Raw genomic sequence first — 19,873 nt, 5'->3', positions numbered from 1 at the left:
TAAATTGACCTGATTGTATGAATGTGTGTGAATGAATGTGAGAGTGAATGGGTGTTTCCCAGTAATGGATTGCAGCTAGAAGAGCATCCGCTGCGTAAAACATATGCTGGATTAGTTGGTGGTTTATTTCAGCAGTGGCAACACCTGATAAATGAGAGACTAAACCGAAAGAAAATGAATGAATTAATGAATGATTTGATAGATTACAGTGTTTTCTGCTAGGTGTTCCACAGTGTTGGGAAAGCTTCTCTGAAACAGTAACTTGCTAAACTACAAGCCACTTTGAAAAATAGTAGCATCAAAGCTACTTCTGCTCACAAAGGCATGTATTACAAAAACATGAATAAATGCTCATTTTAAGTCAAATGTTTGGTGCTTAAAACAGACAGTACAATACAATTTTGATGTCAAAGGTTAATGTTTTATTACACATACAGTTTTCACCTTTTTCAAACTGTCAAGAGTCAAAGTACAAAACTGCAACAAATGTAGCATTGCAGTAACATAATAATTAACTTAGACTACACACAAGGTAGTATATTTTCAAATACAACGGCAAAAGCATAGAACACTATTTTGGTAAAAGAAAAATAAAGCTTTCACACAGTGTTCTCACTTCTTGGTAACTTGCCCACTGTCAGAATGCCTTATGCATAATATTATTTACAAAATAACAGTAAGAAATAAATAAATGTAAATGACATGTATGATATACCAATAAACAGCTGTAATGTTGTAGCATGTGAAGTTGTAAGACGATGATGCGCTGCTTCAGTCCATTCACTAAACTGAATGTAGCTGTTGTCAAACTAATCTGCTAATTTGCTGGAAAAATTAACTAGGTACTGCAAAAGCTACATGGACCCATTACTGGGTTTCTCCGTAGCGGAAGTCATCCTAGTTGGGAAAACTTCGAGCGCAGTGAATGGGGCAATACAACAAATACTATTTGCAGAAATAATAAACGAAAAGCTCCACAATGGTGTTATCAAGACTTCCAGAAAAAGGAAAAAAATAGTGTGAGACTGATGATGGTAGTTTGTTTTTTTGTTTTTTTTTGTAATTTGAAGCAACGATGATATAATAAAAACATAAATGGATATAAAAATTCATACGTTTTAAAAAAAATCCAAATATTAAAAACCTTCAAGGATTTAAGATGCTGATGTCCGTTAAACGTGTCATAACAGGCTTATGAAAAGGGTCCATTTTATCACAAGTAGCTGAGCCACTGTCAAGTTACTGAAGAAAGCTAACTTTTATCTACTTCTAAACACTTGTGTTCAAATATTTGATTTCTTACTATAATGTTAAATATAAATATTTGACCTCAGAATGATCTTAAAGTAGAGCTGGGCAATTAATCAAAAACATTAATTCGATCTTCAGAACCTATAATCGATCAAATTGTTCCAGGTTTATTTTTTATTACTTTCCCGTGTAGTTTAAATAAGAAATGCAGTATAAGAGATACTGCTTATTTTCTACTTATATTATATTATATTATATTATATTATATTATATTATATTATATTATATTATATTATATTATATTATATTATAATATATTATATTATATTATATTATATTATATTATATTATATTATGTGATATAATATTTTAATTATATTAAAAATAACATTGAAAATATTTTATTTTGTATCCAAAAGCACAAGTTATTTATTTTCACTTTTTTATTTTTAAAAAGTGACTTGGTTTTAGGCAATGTGCAGGGGTGATAGCGTTCCGGCACCACGCCGGATTTCCGGCGTACTGTGGCTGCGGGGAAAAAAAAAATCAGGTTCACGGATATTGATCTGTCATTTCTCTAGATTCACAGAATTCACTCACTGCTGAAAGCGCCGGATTGGTTTTTATTACGTGCCATTTTGTGTGCTCGTGAATCATCTTTTGAGTGTAGACGCCATGTAAATAAAAGATTAATTGTGTAATTTAGAGAGCTTTATAAATTAACGGATCTTTGTGAGATCTCTATGAACTAAGATTAGTGACGCTTTTTAGTGATAATAAGAGGAGCGTGCTTTGCACTTTCCAGGCTATAATCCATTCAGAATTTGTATGAAACTTTCGTTTTCGGCACATATACGCTGATATGTTTTGGGAATGACATCTGCATATTTACGCTGGGTTTATTCTCGAAATAACGGTGAAGCAAGACGGGACAAAAATATATTTCCCCCTTCTCCTTAAACAACTTAGTGTTTCAGCTATGAAATAGTTCAGTTTTGTATGTAGCCTAATGGCAAAGTGTTTATATTTAGTTTCGTTTTTTATTCAGCTTATTTAGAAAAACGTTTGGAGCATTTTTTATTCGTTAAAAATAAGTTTTTTTTTTTAACGAACAGCGCCCAGCGGAAGACCATCATTGTCTGTTTGATCAGTTTGCCTTCTCAGATCATCACGACTTGCCTAAAATAAAAGATATAAAACAGTTCAAGTATAAAACAATGGTAGCTTAAACGTTAAAGAATGTGTGCTATTAGGCGCATAGTTTGCTTATAAAAAGCTTGCAGGACATCGCGGCGCCAGAGCAATCACTTGCATTTTTTCAGTGGGAGCAATTTAAAGTTATCCGTCATTTTTGCTCACAAAGTACGAGTAATACATCAAAAAACGTTACAGCGTTTTTATAAAATAAAGAAAACCAAAATTATGCGCTTTCTGTCGTCTGGTTTTTGAACAGGAGCGCTTAACAAAATGAAGCAAAATGTATATGCCTCACAGACATAATAAATATATTTATAGAAAGCTTTAAATTATTACTTAACGAAATAAAACAAATCGAAAACAAAAAAACTCCTTCATGTAATCCGTAAAGATGAATTTCTTTCTAAAGGCGAGTCCAAGAGGAGATTGCCAGTCAGGATCTTTGCGACACTGACTCAGAATAAGTTTATTAATAAATAATAAGATATGTCCTTACTCTTTCCTCGACACATTCATTGTTATTTGTTTTTGCCGGTGCTTGGGGCGAGTTTTAGCTTATTGTGTGCGCTTGAACGCGGATTCACAGTAGCAGTTTTAACATGGAGTGACACGACATTTGACGTACAGATGACACTGGCACATGCCACTGAGTGTAGTGACACTTCCGGTGGCACGTCCGTTTTTCCACTGTCATGTGTCACTCACTAGTGGCATGTGTAGTGACCTGTGTCACTCAGAGTGTCGCGCTGCATGTCACTGCAGTGACATCGACACCCGGCGAAGCTTATGACATTAATTAACACGAGCAAAACCATATTTAATCATTACGCGACTTTTAACCTAATTTATCGCGTCGCAAGTTAGTTTATTTGCTGAGCTACTCCACGATGTTTTAATTTAAACGCATTTATTTTATGTATTCGTAGTCATACTTCCGTACGTAATATAGTAATTTGACAGTACATGTCAGTCAAATTTATTGTGGCATGCTTATGTATGGGAGGGGTTACACTTATCTGTTGTACTGTATATTATTGCATCCTGGCAGTTCCTTTGTTCCCTACAATATGGACTTTTCTATGTTTTTAATTCATTCATTTATTTTATTATTTAACTTATTTTCATTTTAAGGTATTTTAAATAATATCCTTTAAAAAGTTATAATAAAATGCATGTTGAAAACTCATAACATATATGCATGTAAGATAACAGGTGTCATTTGCCTAATGATTTTTAAATATTAAAGCAAAGAGACTTATAAGATTAATGTGCTTATAACGTGCTTATACTGACACCTACTGGCACATGTCACAGACTGGCATGTGTCACTGACATTACTGGCATGTGTCTAAAAAGAGCCACTTGACAATAATGATGATCAGGGTTACACATAGGCAGTTAATATATTTGGGCCCAGGGGCCCACAAGTTATGTGTTAAAAGTGCGTTGCATACATAGTACCCCCACCCCTACTCACCTCAGGGGCAAGGAAAAAAAAGTTCAGGCTCAGGAATTTTTTCCACTATCAGCCCTGAATGTGTGTTTTAATTTTATTTATTCAACGTGAATGTTCAATAAATAAAAGATTATAGATAGTGTGTGTTTCCTTCATTTTAAAATCAAGTAATGCACCCTACATTCAAAAATCTCTGACTTTGTAGAAAACTTGTTAAATAAATAAATAAAATATTTGTTCATTAATCGTAAACGAGTTAAAATGTTCAGTTGAACATTTTAAAGTTAAACTGAACATGTAAAATCAAAATTTTGATTTTAGGCCAAATCGCCCATTCCTACCTCAAAGTAATAATGAAGATGCTTTCTTTTAAAGTAATACAGGAGAGGGTCTGATTTTGGAGTGGCTATAGTTTTAAAACTGGTTATAATTTCAATTAAAGTGGCTATTGATAGTCTGAAAGTAATTAGTGTTGAGTGCTACTTTAAACTTAACCGATTAATTGTTTGGGAAATAAACGCCTGGTTTAAATGTTCAGGAAATAATCAACTGTTAAAAGCATTTAAAACATTTAAACTGTTAAAAACATTTGTTGGAAATGCTATATATAAAATAATAATAATCTAATGTTATATAAACATTTATAATAAAAGTCAAATTAATACAATACAGATTAACAATGTTATATTTTAAATCTGTAATCTTTTTTTTTTCATTTCAATAGTAACCTTCCCAACACAATGACATCAAATAGTTGACAATTTGATTGGCTGCTCTTGCGTGGAAGAGGCTGGTTCTTTCCACTGATTGGTTGATAGGGTGTCAGGTCAGTGGTGTAACATGAGGATACGCAGAGGTAAATAATTCATTCGCTGCTTTCCTCATCCTTTTCTATTTATGGTTCCTCTCTCTTTATATGTTCCTTTTTATATTCTGACTGTTTTTTAATTTTTTGTTCCTCTTACATCACTTTTTTCCGCTACAAGGAAAACTCAATCAGTTATTTAAATATGGTGATATAGCCAAAAGCTAAAATATGTTTTCATCTCAGAGGACCAGTGTTCAAAGAAAGCGTTAATGAGAGCCTCAGATAGAGCTCATTCTAGTCGTTCTCAGATGTTTCTCCTGCGGTTGCTTAGTGGAACTTTAAATAGATACATAAGACAAATGGTGACAGTACGAATAATGAGAATAATGTGTCACACACACTTTATATTTCTATTTTTTCCATGCCGTACACACTAGTTGTTAGAAAATATTACGTGAGCCAAGTAGTGTGTCTGTGTTCATAATATTCATTACTATGTGGATCTGATGGAGACTTTACTATTCCAGAGCTTCAGACTAACATTAGGTAGCGCTGGCATTGGTACCACTAAGTTGGTAACAACCAACACTTAATTGGGTTATGCTACACATTAAGGATGCACGATATTGGAACAATCGTATGTTTTCCTTCAATAAATATCGTAAATCCTTAAATCAAGTGAAAATATTGTTTTGTTTATACATTCAGTTTAATCAACCGTTTTATTGATCACTAAGATATGATTGACTTGGAATTAAGTTGCTTCGATTAAAAGAAAAAATGCTTAGAATAAAAAAAAAAATGCTTAGATGTAGCTACACTACTTTTTCCGAGTAGCTTTTAGCTTAGCTTGCTACATTTCCCAGAGAGTAGCTTATAATGCAGTTAAGCTACATTTTAAGTTGAGTAGCTAATTGCTTAGCTCACTACATTTTTCAAGTATAGCTTGCCCAACACTGATTGTGTCAGGGTTCTGCCACTTTGGTCTTGTAAATTCTTGTTTTGGTGGCAGAGCTCTGACACTACTCATGTCTGGTCCTGTTTCTGTCTCTGTGTGCGCGCGCCGTCGTGGGTGTATGCAGTGTGCGCACTGCCACTTGATGTGGCCGCGCACGCTCTGCGTCCTTCAGACGCGCTCGCTCTTGTACTAGTGTTTGTTCTGTCAGCATCGCGCTGCTTTATTCTCGGCGCCTCCATCTAGTTGGTTTCAGTTTTGGTTGGCGCTGAGATGAAGCATGCGCGTTGCTTATGTGTGAGCGCACGGTAAGGTGTTTATCTATCGTGTGCTCGTGTCTTGCGTCTTTTGTCAAAGCACGTGGCTCGGTGTTTACATTGTGGTCACATGCTTTTGTCGTGTGCTTCAGTGTTGAGTTTGTGTTGTCATGAACATGCGGTTAATGAGTTCTCTCATTGGCTGCATGTTCTTGTCCTGTGTTATGTGAGCGCATGGCTTGTGTTGTCTCTCTGTGTCATGTGCTCTCCCGTCTATTGTCTAGTCCCACCCTCCTTGTTAACCCATTATTAGTTAATTATGTTCATCTGTTTTTGTGTTAATTTCCTATAGTTTATAAACCCCTTATGTCTGCTGTCCTGTGCGAGTTCGGGATCACATGTTGTCCATCTTTACCTGTCCTGCTGTGTCCAGCCTTTTCTGTCGTGCCTGCCCAGTCAAGTTTGTTTGTTTATTTGTTTTATTAGCGTTTTCCCCCTCGGGTTGTTTATTTTGCATTTTATTTTATTTTTATTATTTAATAAAATCCTATCTACTCTGCGCTTGGGTCCTCGCTCCTTTTTCCCTTTACTGGAACCTGACAGATTGAAGGAACCCATTTACATTCATGTGACTGTAGCCTACTAAACATCCCATAAAGTGCATGTTAGGTTTTTGTCTCCTAATTATGGATATATTACACTTTTCTTGGAACCATTATCTCATGCTATTTGTATAATTTTAACAGTTTTTTGTCTTAATTTTTACTTTGTCACATCATAGGACCTTTTATGGTACAGTTCAGTAAAAAAATGAAAGAATTGATAAAGTTAGAGATCCCTTAAACTTTCTCAAACATCAGACTTCACATTACATAAATCTTTCATTTTTTCTTCTCCATTTACTGCCTGTTTGTCTAATACCAATATACAGTTTGCACAGTATAAAATGCTTTGTGTCTGAGGGAAGTCCTCACAAAGATGGCTGTAAAAGTGTGTGTGTGTGAATAGAGCTCTTGTTTGTTAGTCAGTCTGGTATGTAGAGTGTGGGTCTGAAGTGTGACGTCTCTCTGAAGTAAACAAACAGCCGCATTGTCAGAACGCGTCTCATTGCTTCTGTCCTCCTTGCTGTCATCTTTCACCACCATTGCTTTTTCTTTTCTCAATATCTGTCACTTTTCCCTTCTTTCTTTCCCTCTCTGTCTCATCGTGTTTCCCTCCAAACGATACATATGGATTTCTTTAGTTTAAGAGCCACTGAGAGTTGACTTTAGCATGGCGAGTAAAGAAAACTGATACGCATGTGAGTAACTGTGTGTTCAGCACACTCATGCAGAACAAAACTCGGAATTACAACTCAGATGATGGAGAGATTGAGCCGGGTAAGATCTGAAGGTATTTTTTATTAGTTTTTGTTTGTTTGTTTACAGCTCAGTGGCATCATTACATTTAAACTTATGTTTATTTCACAGATGTGCAACTTTAAGTTCAATATTTGTTACATAATTAGTTTATCGGTGTTGGATGAACCAACAAATAGCACATTTGATTCTCACGCTTATTACAAGTACTCGATTTTCACAAACCTAAAGGTCTTAAAGCACTTTCAGTATATAGATCCTGCTTGTGATTACTGCAATTCCACCCCAGCCACTCACACACATATGTTTTGGTCTTGCATAAAGCTTAACTGCTTCTAGGAACCTATTTTTAAAACTATATTTGTTTTTTGGGAATATCTATCTCCCCTTGCCCACTGATTGCCATTTTTTTGGATTTTTCCCATGTCATATAATCTTGCAAATATACAATCTGATTGTGTAGCTTTTTATTGTGCTCCCGGCCAGACGACTAATAATGCTTAAGGCTGATTCATACTTCTGCGTCAAACGCACGCGTATGCTACGGTGTTGACGCATAGCCCTACGCCGTAGTCGTCAGCGTCGCTGACGTGCACCTCTCAAAAAGTGGAACTACACGTCGCAACGATGCGTAGCACAAGCTCTGTGATTGGTCGGCTTGGTAGCGCTGACAAGTCTGGGCGGGACCGAGAGCCGCGCGGATGGTGCGAGCCCGATGGAGCGATTGTTTACAAGTGTGGAGTCCCGTGAAGGAGCTCCGGATGGAAAGTTTTGTTATGTGTTTATCCCATGGTTAAAGTTGTTGCACATCCGCCGGTTCTTGCCTCAAAATGAGCAAGTTTGAGCCACTTGTACATTTAGGAAGTGTTCCAGCGAAGAAACTCGACAGCACAGAGACAAGAGACAAGAGACAGCACGCAGAAGTATAAATGCACAGCTACGCGCCGGTCACTTGACGCAGAAGTATAAACCAGGCTTTAGGTGCAAGGATCAAAAACCCCCAGCCACAACACAGTGGATCCGTGATGTCCTCTTCTTAAAGTTGGAAAAAAAGTTGGACTGTCTTGATGTTCATCTCACCAGTTTAAGAACATTTGGGACCCATTTAGGAAAAAAGTCTGAGAACATGTTTTATTGGCAATAATAGACCAAGTCCTTGTTCCTGCAAATTGATTCCTTTTTCTTTCCTAAGTTTAAAGGGCCATGAAACCCCCTCGTTTCAGCAGGGTGTTTTCACACCTCTACTTCGGAAAAAGTCAGAAAAGCGGGCGTGTCCAGCTCTGTTTAGGGGGGAGTGTCGGAGGAACTAAAGTGGGATGGTGTGGGAGTGTCTATTTGGGCACGCGCGAGTTTCAGTCAAAATACTCACACGAGAAAGTGATGGTGTATTTTTTACAGTCATTGTGTTTAACCTACATGTACATCTGTAGTTGAATTATTTGCCAGATTATTAAATGTTGGACTTTAACTGCAGTTTGGCTCTTTCATTCAGGGAATTCATTCATGCCCCTCGCGACAAACGCGATATTTGATTCGAGGATCTGCTCTAAGCGTGTATTTTTCATGCAATGTTTGATACCGCATGGCGAATGAGAGAAAAAAAGCTCCGCAATTCCCGGAAACTTAGATGCACACGGCAGGTAGCGTCAGAAAGCCGCGTGTGTTATTCCGGTCACAAAATGCGGTGCTAACAAGTTTGCACTCAGTGCAATAGTTAACTTAATTCGATACGAACAAACTGAATAAACAAAGAGCACTGGTCGCTCACTTACCAAATCTGTAGAGACAGGACAATCACCAGCAACTAGAGCCGCGTCTTTATGAAGAGAAGACTACAAGCAAATCCAGATTTCAGCGTTTGCAGATGAGAACAGCTCTCAGGTAAACAATAATCCTCCTTAGACACGCGAGTTATTGTTGTCGAGCGTCGCGTACACTGTAATCCACACGTGAGTCTGAGCTCTCACAGAGAGAAAATGAAAACGAAACTTAATGGCAGCAAACTATAAAAGCAACACTCCACGCTTGTTTTGCCAACACAACGTGGCGTCTCTGGTGTAAACAGTGACACTAATGAATATTAATGAAGTTGCAGAATAGAGCGCGCTGATTGGTTTGAACCAAGCCTTACTCATGCATTAATGCATCACACTGTAAGACGTAATAAGACACACTCTGGCACAGACGCCCAGTCTGCACGCTGGAATACACGCTATTATGTCATGGCCGTGACGCAGCTTCAAAAATTCGCTTCAAACAGGAAGTACGAATTTGCTTGAAATAACGCAAAAACAACTAATTTACACTTTTTAGTGAAATATAGGTGTCCTAATAGTGTTTTTAGCAGTGTGGGACACATATACCACTGTCAACAGCTCAAAAAATGTGTTTTGGTGTTTCGTGACCCTTTAAAGTAGAGTGTATTGTGCAACACAGTTAGTATAATTCCAGTTTTTGTTATGCCACATTATTATTTAAGATTTTATCTGTTGGTATGTTTTTTATTTTTATTTCTTTATTTCATTGTATGTGCTTAAGTTGATATACAGTTAAAGTCAGAACTATTAGCCCCCCTCAATTACTAGCCCCGTTTATCCCCCCGCCCCCCCTAGTTTCTGTTTAATGGAGAGAATATTTTTTCAACACATTTCTAAACTTAATAGTTTTAACAACTCATTTCTAATAACTGATTTGTTTTATCTTTGCCATGATGACATGATGAAATAATATTTGACTAGATATTTTTCAAGACTCTTCTATACAGCTTAAAGTGACATGTAAAGGCTTAACTAGTTAATTAGGTTAACTAGACAGGTTAGAGTATTTAGGCAAGTTATTGAATAACAGTGGTTTGTTCTGTAGACTATTGAAAAACAAATTGCTTAAAGGGGCTAATAATTTTGTCCTTAAAATGGTTTTTAAACAATTTTCAAACTGCTTTTATTTTAGCCAAGATAAAACAAATAAGACTTCATTCAGGAGAAAAAAAATATTATCAGACATACTGTGAAAAACATGGTTTGGGAAATATTTAAAAAAGAAATAAAAAAGGGAGGGGGAGGGGGGTGGGGGTGGGTGGGGTCGGAGGTGGAGGGATGGGGGTGGTTCTAATAATTCATACTTCAACTTATATATATTGGTGTTATCTTAGCAGTTAAAAAAGAAAAAATACTTATTTTAAATTTAAGACTTTTGTTTCAGAACCTGGCATAATTCCTTTGTTAGTGTGGTTCGTTTGGCATATGTGAATCCAGCAATCGTGCACGGATCCATGGCAAACAATCAATCGGTCCAAGATTGCCTGAATGAGGTGGCTTCGGCTAGTTTAAATGAACTCTGGAGCTGATTTATTGTAGTGAGTAAGCAATACAACCAAACCAGGCTACATCATTCATACCGGTAAATGTGTGTTTAATGTCAAATAACAAAGTGAAAGCATGCTGAACTATTATCGAGAGCTGCTTTTTCGAACTGACCGAATTGACTGAACAGCAGTCTTGGTTTAATGTAAAGCCTATCATGCATGAAAGTTTACTTGCACGTGACTTGTTTTAGCTATTTTTGGTTCGTTTAGAAACTTTGCCATGTGAAAGCAAACCGCACAGGGAGTAAAGGCTCCTACACACCTGGACACTTTTCGTCTGAGTTTATCATCAGTGTTTTACGAGACGTTTTTCTGTATTCAAACCCAAGCGATTTTCACTGGCGTCAACCAGAAGAGTATGCAAAATCGCACCTCTGGGCTTTTTCTTTAATGTGTGCTCGGTTTGGCAGTTTAGCGCTTGAGCTCCTCCAAGTGCTGTTTACTGTAACTTCAGCAGCTCCGTGCTGCTGAAGTGGCGATCTGATGGGTGGAGATGGTTTTGACGCGGCGCATCAAAACAAAAAACGAGCATGAGGCATTTTTTTAAATGTTGCTTTTGCACCTGCCGTTTTGCGTGTTGGTGTGCACGATCACATTGACGCCCTTTATATAGTTACGAACATCGACGGAAAACGTGAGCAGAAACCGTCTCGATGTGCACGGACCTTAACATTGTAACAATTTTAATCCCTGTTTTGGAACAAAACAATTGATCTACAGATGTAAAAGCACCCTAAAACTATATGAGAAATAATGCATAATTGAATTTAACACATATTAGTAACATTCGTTGAATGTGACACATTCAAGATATCATCATTACTGACACTTGTGATATAAATATTAAGATTAAGTGAAATGTTTAGTAAAGTAAGGACTTTCATGGTGCTACATTTGCTGGGGGTGTAAATTTCAAATGTGCTTGTTTTAAAATTAATTGTACTTTAAGTCTTTCTTGAATCTGCTGTTCATGAAAGAGTGGGAACCCTGGATTGATCTCTTATGAACAACATAGGGAAACCTATGATATCTAATTTTCTTGTTGCAATTGTTTTCTGAAGCTTTTATCATGGCATATGTGATTATTTCGATATTGACCTAAGCTGAAGTTGAAATGACTTTAACAGGTACTATAACAAAACAATATATACTTAGTTTGATACTGTTTTTAATAAACATGTTCAGAGTTAACAAATGTTTCAACCAAATTAAATTGCTAAATAATTTTAAAGTACAATAGGTAACACTTTACAATAAAGTCTCACTAGTAAACATCAGATAATGGAGTAATATGTTGAGAACAAGACAAATTTATTACAGTTACTATGTTACTTTTAGTTACAACTGAAATGCATTAGTTTTTAACTATAATTATTGAAATAATAATAAGATTATGATTATACTGTGTTGTTAAGCATTAACTAAGGAAGCAACATCAGCTTAGATTAACAAAAGCTTGTGTAGTTTTCACTGTGATTTAGGTAAATTGCTTTACATTTTCAACCACTAAGAAACAACCATATAATAAAAACAATACTATTTGGATATTTAAATGTCTTAAAACTGAAGTTATTTATTGCTAATAACTTAATTACCAGCCACAGCAATAAGACTAATATTATTCTTCTGTTTTTAAATTCCAAAATTAATATTCAGATTTCTTTGCCACTTAATTTTATATCAATTCAGCAAATGATTATTATCCATGTAATAAAAACACTATGAAATGACATTTCCCCCCTCAAGTTGAGTATGATTCCTGGTAAAACATGAATAATGAACAATAATTATTTGTTAAAGATAATAACTTAATAATAATGTTAATATAATAAAAATATTATTAACATTAATATATTTCTCCCACAATTTGATGCATATTTATAATCACATTTAATAAATAACACAATAAATATAAAAATAATAAATAATAAACAATTAGCCTGATCTGTTTATTAAAGTTAGAGCAAAAGGCAGAAACTGGGTGTGTTCAAATAGGCCATAACAGATGCAGACTCTATTTTCTTGTCCCATAATCTTTATTTCTCAACATCTACATTTGAAACCAATGTGTCACAGTAGAAGCGTAGCAGCAGCCGCTTGAGATTGATCTGTCAAGCGTTCGATTTGTTTTTCGACCGCGCGCGCCCTTGGAACTCAACTCCATCCTGTCTTTCATTAAGGATAAAATAAGGATGAAATGATGTATGAGTCAAGAGGAGAGAACAACAGGCGGGAAATGAGCATGTCACCAATCAGGCCTGACATTACAGTCACCCACTGCACTCTGATGAGACTGAGAGAGAGAGAGAGAAAATAGGAGTTTCACTGTGAAAAAGATGGAAACAGAAAGCATAATGAGTCTCTGCATGCTAATGTCTTCGGCACTGACTCGTAATGGGTGTCTGTCGAAAAAAAAAAAAAAAAAAAACAGTTATTTTAATGATTGTTTTTGGCATAAATATTGCATGCAAATTCCTATGAGGCATTTGCATTGTCAGGGAGGTTAGTGAAATAGTCCTATTGCTATATTTACTTGCCTATCAATAGCAATTATTGTTCATTTATATTTGTTAGTTTAATCACTAAAGCATTGTGCACACATTTGCATGTTATTTAAAATGAAACTATTCAGATAGAGCTCTGTGGCACGGCAGAATTATGAAGTGTCCTGAATCGTGGCTGGGCGCCGCAAACAGCTGCCGGCTGGAAGCGCTGTTGTGTGTACCCTGACAGAAAGCTCGCACTTTCCAGCTGCACCTAGTTAAGATCACAGCGAGCTTCTGTGACGGCGAGAAATGCATACGGCTGAAGTTTAAGGTAGACTCAATGAAAAGTACACATGTTTGCTAACCTACCTACAAATAAACTAACTTACAAACAATAATTCTGATTAGAGTGATCATGCGGTGAATGTTGATCTTGTGTTGAGCCCAATGACCCCTACATCTAAAAATAGAGTAAGGGTGTTCTTCTAGTGACATCACTTTGACTTACACGCTGAAAATGGCAGACGTGAAACAACAACTGAGGATTTGGTGATGCACGCCTGTCAAGCAATATTGGTGGGCGGGGGGAACCGCACTCCTACGTCAAGTTGCGGTCGATCTAAAAACAGCTCCAATTGGTCCACCTTTTTTATGTTGTTAAATTGAAAAAAAGGGACTGTGTGTGTTTATATCACCCCAATATGACGGTCTATACACTATACCTACACACGTTTGTCCAAACAGCTTAAAAAGTAGATTTTCACCTTAGGTGCCCTTTAATGCATTTTTATTGTTTTAAACCTTTTATTATGGAAAAGTGATATTTATAAAAGTTTGTATTTTGTGTCTGCTATTTGCCATGACATAGCTAGAGAAGTTGATATGGCAATAAACTCTCTAAATAAACTCTCTAAATTCAATTCAAGTCACTGTATTGGCATGCCATATGAGTACATATTGCCAAAATATATTGATATATTAAATATTATACATATTTAAGCAATTTTCACTTGAGCCAAAATCACTCCGTGACATTAGATGGCTCTTAAATAACGTCAGTACATAATGACCGATTATTATTACTAAACTGAAACCGAATTGTTCGCATCTGCATTGCGGTGTCTCAAAGAAACAATTAATTTTGACCCCCCTACTTTTTGTTAAGTAATGAGGTGTTAAAAGTCAGCAATAGTTCCATGTCATAAACATCCCAGTGTGCGCGATCAATACATTTGTTACAATATTTAAAGCTTTTTAGGCTTTTTTTGATAATGTAAGCTGGCTTTAAGTTTGGTTACATGTGAATGATATTTAAAAATGCATGTTTTAAATGTAAAGTTAAACATGGTTTATAGCATATCATTAACAGTTGCAGAGTTTTAATGATAGTTTGGCCTTTTCAAACACATTGCTGCATTTAAATGTTAAATTCTAAAGTATCACATTACAAATGAATAATTCATCATTAAAGCGATGCAGTGGCGCAGAAGGTAGTGCTGTCGCCTCACAGCAAGAGGGTCGCTGGTTTGAGCCTCAGCTGGGTCAGTTGGCGTTTCTGTGTGGAGTTTGCATGTTCTCCCTGCGTTCGCATGGTTTCCCCCACAGTCTAAAGACATGCGGTACCGGTGAATTGGGTAGGCTAAATTGTCTGTAGTGTATGAGTGTGAATGGGTGTGTGGGTATGTTTCCCAGAGATGGGTTGTGGCTGAAAGGGCATCCGCTGCGTAAAAAACATCCTGGATAAGTTGGCGGTTCATTCTGCTGTGGCGACCCTAGATCAATAAAGGGACTAAGCCAAAAAGAAAATGAATGAATGAATAAATTCATAATTAAATAATTATTATATTAAATGTACATATTAATGTATTAAATATTAAATTCTGTTGCTGATCTTGGCAGGTGCATTTAACATTTAAAGCATTTAACGGGCACATGATTTGAATTTGAATTTAATTTAACGGAATTGAATAAATAACTGCTGTTTAATTTAAATGTGGTTGTCTTTCAATACAAAAATAAATGAATACAATTATTTATTCATTTATAAGCAGTTTTTTTATTCTGTTTATTTTAAAAACTATAAATATTAATGTTTAACCCAGAAACAAAATATCGTGCTGCTTAGACATGATAAGTAATACACCAAAGCCTCAGTTTTAAAAACCAGGATTGCGATTATTTTCATAAACTTAGCTTTTTGAATTCAGATCAATCCATCTTTTAAATCATGTAGCTGACATACAGAGGCTGCGATTTGAATGATGCCTGTTTGTGGCCAGAAGCCGCCCATGTAGGAGTGTGTGAGTGAGTCGTAATGACAGACGCTTGTACACGGTTGTGTTTGTGTGTGTGTGTGTGTGTTCAAGTCATAAAGATTCAAACCATTCACGGACATCACACCACTGAAAATACCAGTCTGAGGAAACTTCTGCCTATTTTTGCACCAAAAGAAAGAGGAGTGAAGCCATGCAGGAAGTGAGGAGGAGTTTTTATTAGAGGGAAACATTAGAAATAAGTTCCTAAAGTGCTGGTAAAAATAGAAGGGGAATGTCTACCTCACTGACTTCCATTTAGAGCTGTGTGAGGCTTTGTTAAATGGTGTCAGACAGTGTCAGCATTAGTGTGTGTGTGAGGAGGACAGAAAACTGGACGCTCTTGAATCTGAGTGGAGCTGTCTGTGAGGGCAAAGATGCTGAGGAGAAAGAACGAACAGAAGAACATGTGTTTTTGTGTGTGTGTGTGTGTGTGTGTGTGTGTGTGTGTGTGTGTGTGTGTGTGTGTGTGTGTGTGTGTGTGTGTGTGTGTGTGTGTGTGTGTGTGTGTATGTGTGTGTGTGATTTTCTTACATCATATCATCTCTACAAGACTCTCAGACTACTGGAATTGTACAACATCATAGGTTTTCACATTTGAATATTATTTATATACTATATTATATATTATAACTTATTTCATCACTTTGCAAAGCATGTGAACATGCCATTAGTGTTTTAGTTTTTAGTAGTAATTAGGCAATTGACATTCATCAAACTTCTGTATCACTGATCTCATTTATAGCTAAATATTTTTCCCTTTGTCTAATGTTCTCACATCCTAATGTAAGAAAGAAATCATAGCAACACATGCCTCACAGTCAGTAGTTAAAAGTCACAAGTGACAAATAGTCAAACTGTAACTGTATTGAGTAGTTTTTCTCAGGAATTGTAATTTACAAAGTAGTTTTAAAAACGTGCACTTTTACTTTCCCTTGAGTACATTTTCAGTGCTGTATTGGTACTTTTACTCCACTTCTTTCCTTCAACCTGCAGTAACTACTTTATTTATTCTTGTCTATGGTGATTAGAAAAATCAGTTATGTGATTCCTGTCCAATCAAATCACACATAGAAGGTAAATCGCCTCATAATGAACTACCTCAAGACAGGGCTCGAAATTGCGACCATTTTGGTCGCATATTCGCCCGAAATTTTATCTATGCGACCTTAAAATATATTTGGGAGCATTTCTGCGAGTGCTTAAAATTGTTGTGTGCAACCAGTTTTTACTGCAAAATGTTTAGCACATGCGCGGATTCGGGAGACATTTACGCAGAATGCATCTCTAAGCTCTTTGTCTGCACTTGAAAAGCAAAACGCAGCGCTCAGGAATGGTTTAAAACACTTGTCATGTCAACTTCCTGCAGTAAACTCTAGTCCGTAATGCTTGCCCCGCCTTCGTGCTCTTCTTATTGGCCCACCACTGCTCTAGCACTGAACGCGAATGATTGGTTAATATCAGCTGTCAATCACTCAGCGCCTTCTGGCTTCGGATGACAGAGAGAGCTACTACCGCGAAAAATTGTAAAGCGCTGAAGATGAGAATGAAGATCACATAACACTGACAGATTTAGTTTTAGAAACCATCTAGTTACAAATAATGACACATACTGATCATGTGCTGAATGTTAATCCACCATCTACATTTTACCAAGAGTAGAAGACTTCCATTGGCTTCAAGTCCGCTATAAAAAGTCTGTGGTATGGGATTTTCAGGTAACTGTTTGCCACATTTAGCACAAGAGCTTCTGTTTAATCCTTCATATAATCGCCAGATGCTGTCCGCCGTGCAAGGGGCAGCTATATGTCAAATTTAACACCACGTACACCATCACAAACGGAGTAAACTAACATCGCTACTCCTAAAAAGACCGGTATTGCTGTTAACATGTATGCATATAATAAGGTACAGTATGTGTCAAAAGCATCAGTGCAATATCCGACAGTCAAAAGTGAGAACAGCAGAGTTATACCGTTAACAGATTCATTCAAGCGGTGTGTGCAGGGCCGGTGAGCGCTCCGTGTATGCTATGTTCACTCAGTTATGTTATAAAAATGTATTTTCTTGTGATAACGGGATTTCGTTGAGACATATTTTCCTCACGCTTGCATATATTTATATATATTTTTTTGCTTGTCAGTTTGATTAGTATTGATTTCAAAAACAATAAATATGTTTGTATAAAACTTGTAGTAACGGTGCTCATAATTGGTGGGTGCGACTAAATTTTGGCTGATGCGCCTAAATTTTTTAGGTTAGGAGCAGCGGTGCTACCAATCAAAAAGGTTAATTTCGAGCCCTGTCAAGATATATAATTGCAGCTTTACAAGCATTGACCCAGAGGCTGTTTACATGCATGTCACTGATGAGAAGATGACGGGTGTTTAATATATGATGACCGAAATGATGTCAGATTGACATTGTACAGCATATTTTGTCAGGTAATGTATATGTAACTGTAGAGTTTACAAGTTGTTTAACAGAAGCATTCTGCATTTTTCACAATTTTCTACCTTCTTTGTTTGTCAGCTTTTTTCAAACTGATAGCTTTACTGTTCCAGTAGCCTCATGGGATAATAAAATATCCATATACACTTCAGAATCCCAGTGGAAGTAATACATCATCCATCTTATCTTTTTCAATACTGCATTTGTTGCAATTTTTTGGCATGCCATTCAGTAGAGAAAAAAGCAAAAATCAACAAAGTGCTACTTTGGGTTTCTTATTTCATAGCATTTCTGCTGCTCTTTTCATAATTCAAACCAATTGCGTTTCTAGTCAGCTTATTCCAGTGTCTGTGCTCAGCTCTACAAATCGTCTGGGAAGATGAGCTGTGATTTCTTCACTGAAATGAGCTCTGTTAATCTGACAAATGACCATTAAGAAGGCATTGAAATGCTTCTCGTTCCTGTGCATGCCGTCTCTGCCGCAGAGGCCACAGAGAACATTCGCTCATCTCTAAATATGCTTGTGCTCACATACGCTCAGCATGAGCTGTCAGACTGATGTATGGAGCATGAACGAGAGTGTTGAGCTGAAACATGGTGCTGAGCGAATGCTAATATGCCATGGAAGCCTCAGAGCTTTAAGACCACCGGCCATGTACAGTAGAAATCAGAATTCTGGAACAGTTTATAAATGCTTCAGAAGTAATGCAGTCTTCATTGTTCTGAATTTGAGGGGAGTTTAGCTATGATTATACCATGCAAGTAGAACAGCTTTTTTGAAAACCACCAAGACAGCTCAACAAAAAGTCTATTTTGTGAAAAACCAAAAAAAAAAAAAAAACTTGAGTTATTCCATTACAAAGAAAAATTAGAATTAAAATTTCGGAAGCCTACACCAGTCTAAAATTTGGAAGAGCTTTGAATGACTTCTGTGGTTACAGGACATCACAATACTCCCAGAGCACACATGACAACTATTGGGGCCTTCCTGCACAGTGTTAACACACAATAGCCCTACACTCTCAGAAATAAAGGCACAGGAGGTGTCACTGGGGCAGTACCTTTTTAAAAGGTAAATTAGTCCCTAAAGGGTTCATAGTGGTACCTTTAAGGTACTTTTTAGGTACATTTCGGTACTAATATGCCTCTTTGAGGTACCAATGTGGATTCTTTGGGTACAAATATGTATCTTTTGAAAAGGTACTGCCCCAGTGACAGCTCATGTACCTTTATTTCTGAGAGTGTATAAATAGTCACTGAATTCTCACTTAATATTTCAGCATTTAGTAGGCCAGATTAACGTAAAGATGTTCATGTTTGAACTATTAAAGGTCCCATGAAATTAATTTTTTTTTTTTTTAGATGTTAGTTTCAGTCTGTTAGTTTTACAGATATGTATTAGCTAGTGCGCTCCAAAACAGTGACAAAAATGTGCGTTTAGAAAATCTCAAACAATATTAACATCTAATGCTTGCAGTTTGTCACTTCTGCCTATATCGATCAACGATTTATTCCATGTCACCTCATAATCAGTTTCTCATCAAATCCTGACCAATCAAATGCTCACTAGTATCCCACCCTTTTCAAGGCGTTTCTCATTTGCTTTTCATTTCATGCACTTGATCTTAACCACTCTCACTGACAGAGCTGTGTTAAAAACAAATTGGCTGTTTTTGCAAAAGGGGAGGAGCTACTCTGTCTCACTTTCTACATTTTTTCCAGTTGAGATTAAGTCATACATCTGATAAAAAGCAAATTTCAAAACACTTAATGGAACCTTTAAAGGTGTAGAATGTAAGTTTGACACCCAGTGGTTGAACTAGGAATTGATTCAAAACACATGCAAGTGCATGTTGCCAGATTGACGACATCAACAGGAGCAAGCCTGACTTCCGAGTCTAAATGCTGATTTTAAGGCTGGTTTAAGTTGTGTTCTAAATAAAAGCAATGGCACGTGATAGAAGGAATATATTCTATC

At 36.5% G+C, this 19,873-nt stretch overlaps 1 protein-coding gene across 8 annotated transcripts in view; it reads left to right on the top strand.

Annotated features, from left to right (window-relative positions):
• usp6nl (USP6 N-terminal like) overlaps nucleotides 1-19,873 on the top strand; it is a 108,360-nt gene that overhangs the window by 41,700 nt on the left and 46,787 nt on the right. Inside the window, exon 1 of one of the 8 annotated variants that reach the window (XM_005164878.6) lies at nucleotides 6,994-7,303. Coding sequence (XP_005164935.2) covers nucleotides 7,252-7,303 — 52 coding nt within the window. The 5' untranslated portion in view covers nucleotides 6,994-7,251. 8 annotated transcript variants of the gene reach the window in all.

The sequence above is a fragment of the Danio rerio genome, chromosome 4 (assembly GCF_049306965.1).
Source record: "Danio rerio strain Tuebingen ecotype United States chromosome 4, GRCz12tu, whole genome shotgun sequence".
Taxonomy (NCBI): domain Eukaryota; kingdom Metazoa; phylum Chordata; class Actinopteri; order Cypriniformes; family Danionidae; genus Danio; species Danio rerio.
The sequence above is the reverse complement of the archived record's forward strand: the minus strand, read 5'-3'. Positions and strand labels throughout refer to the sequence as shown.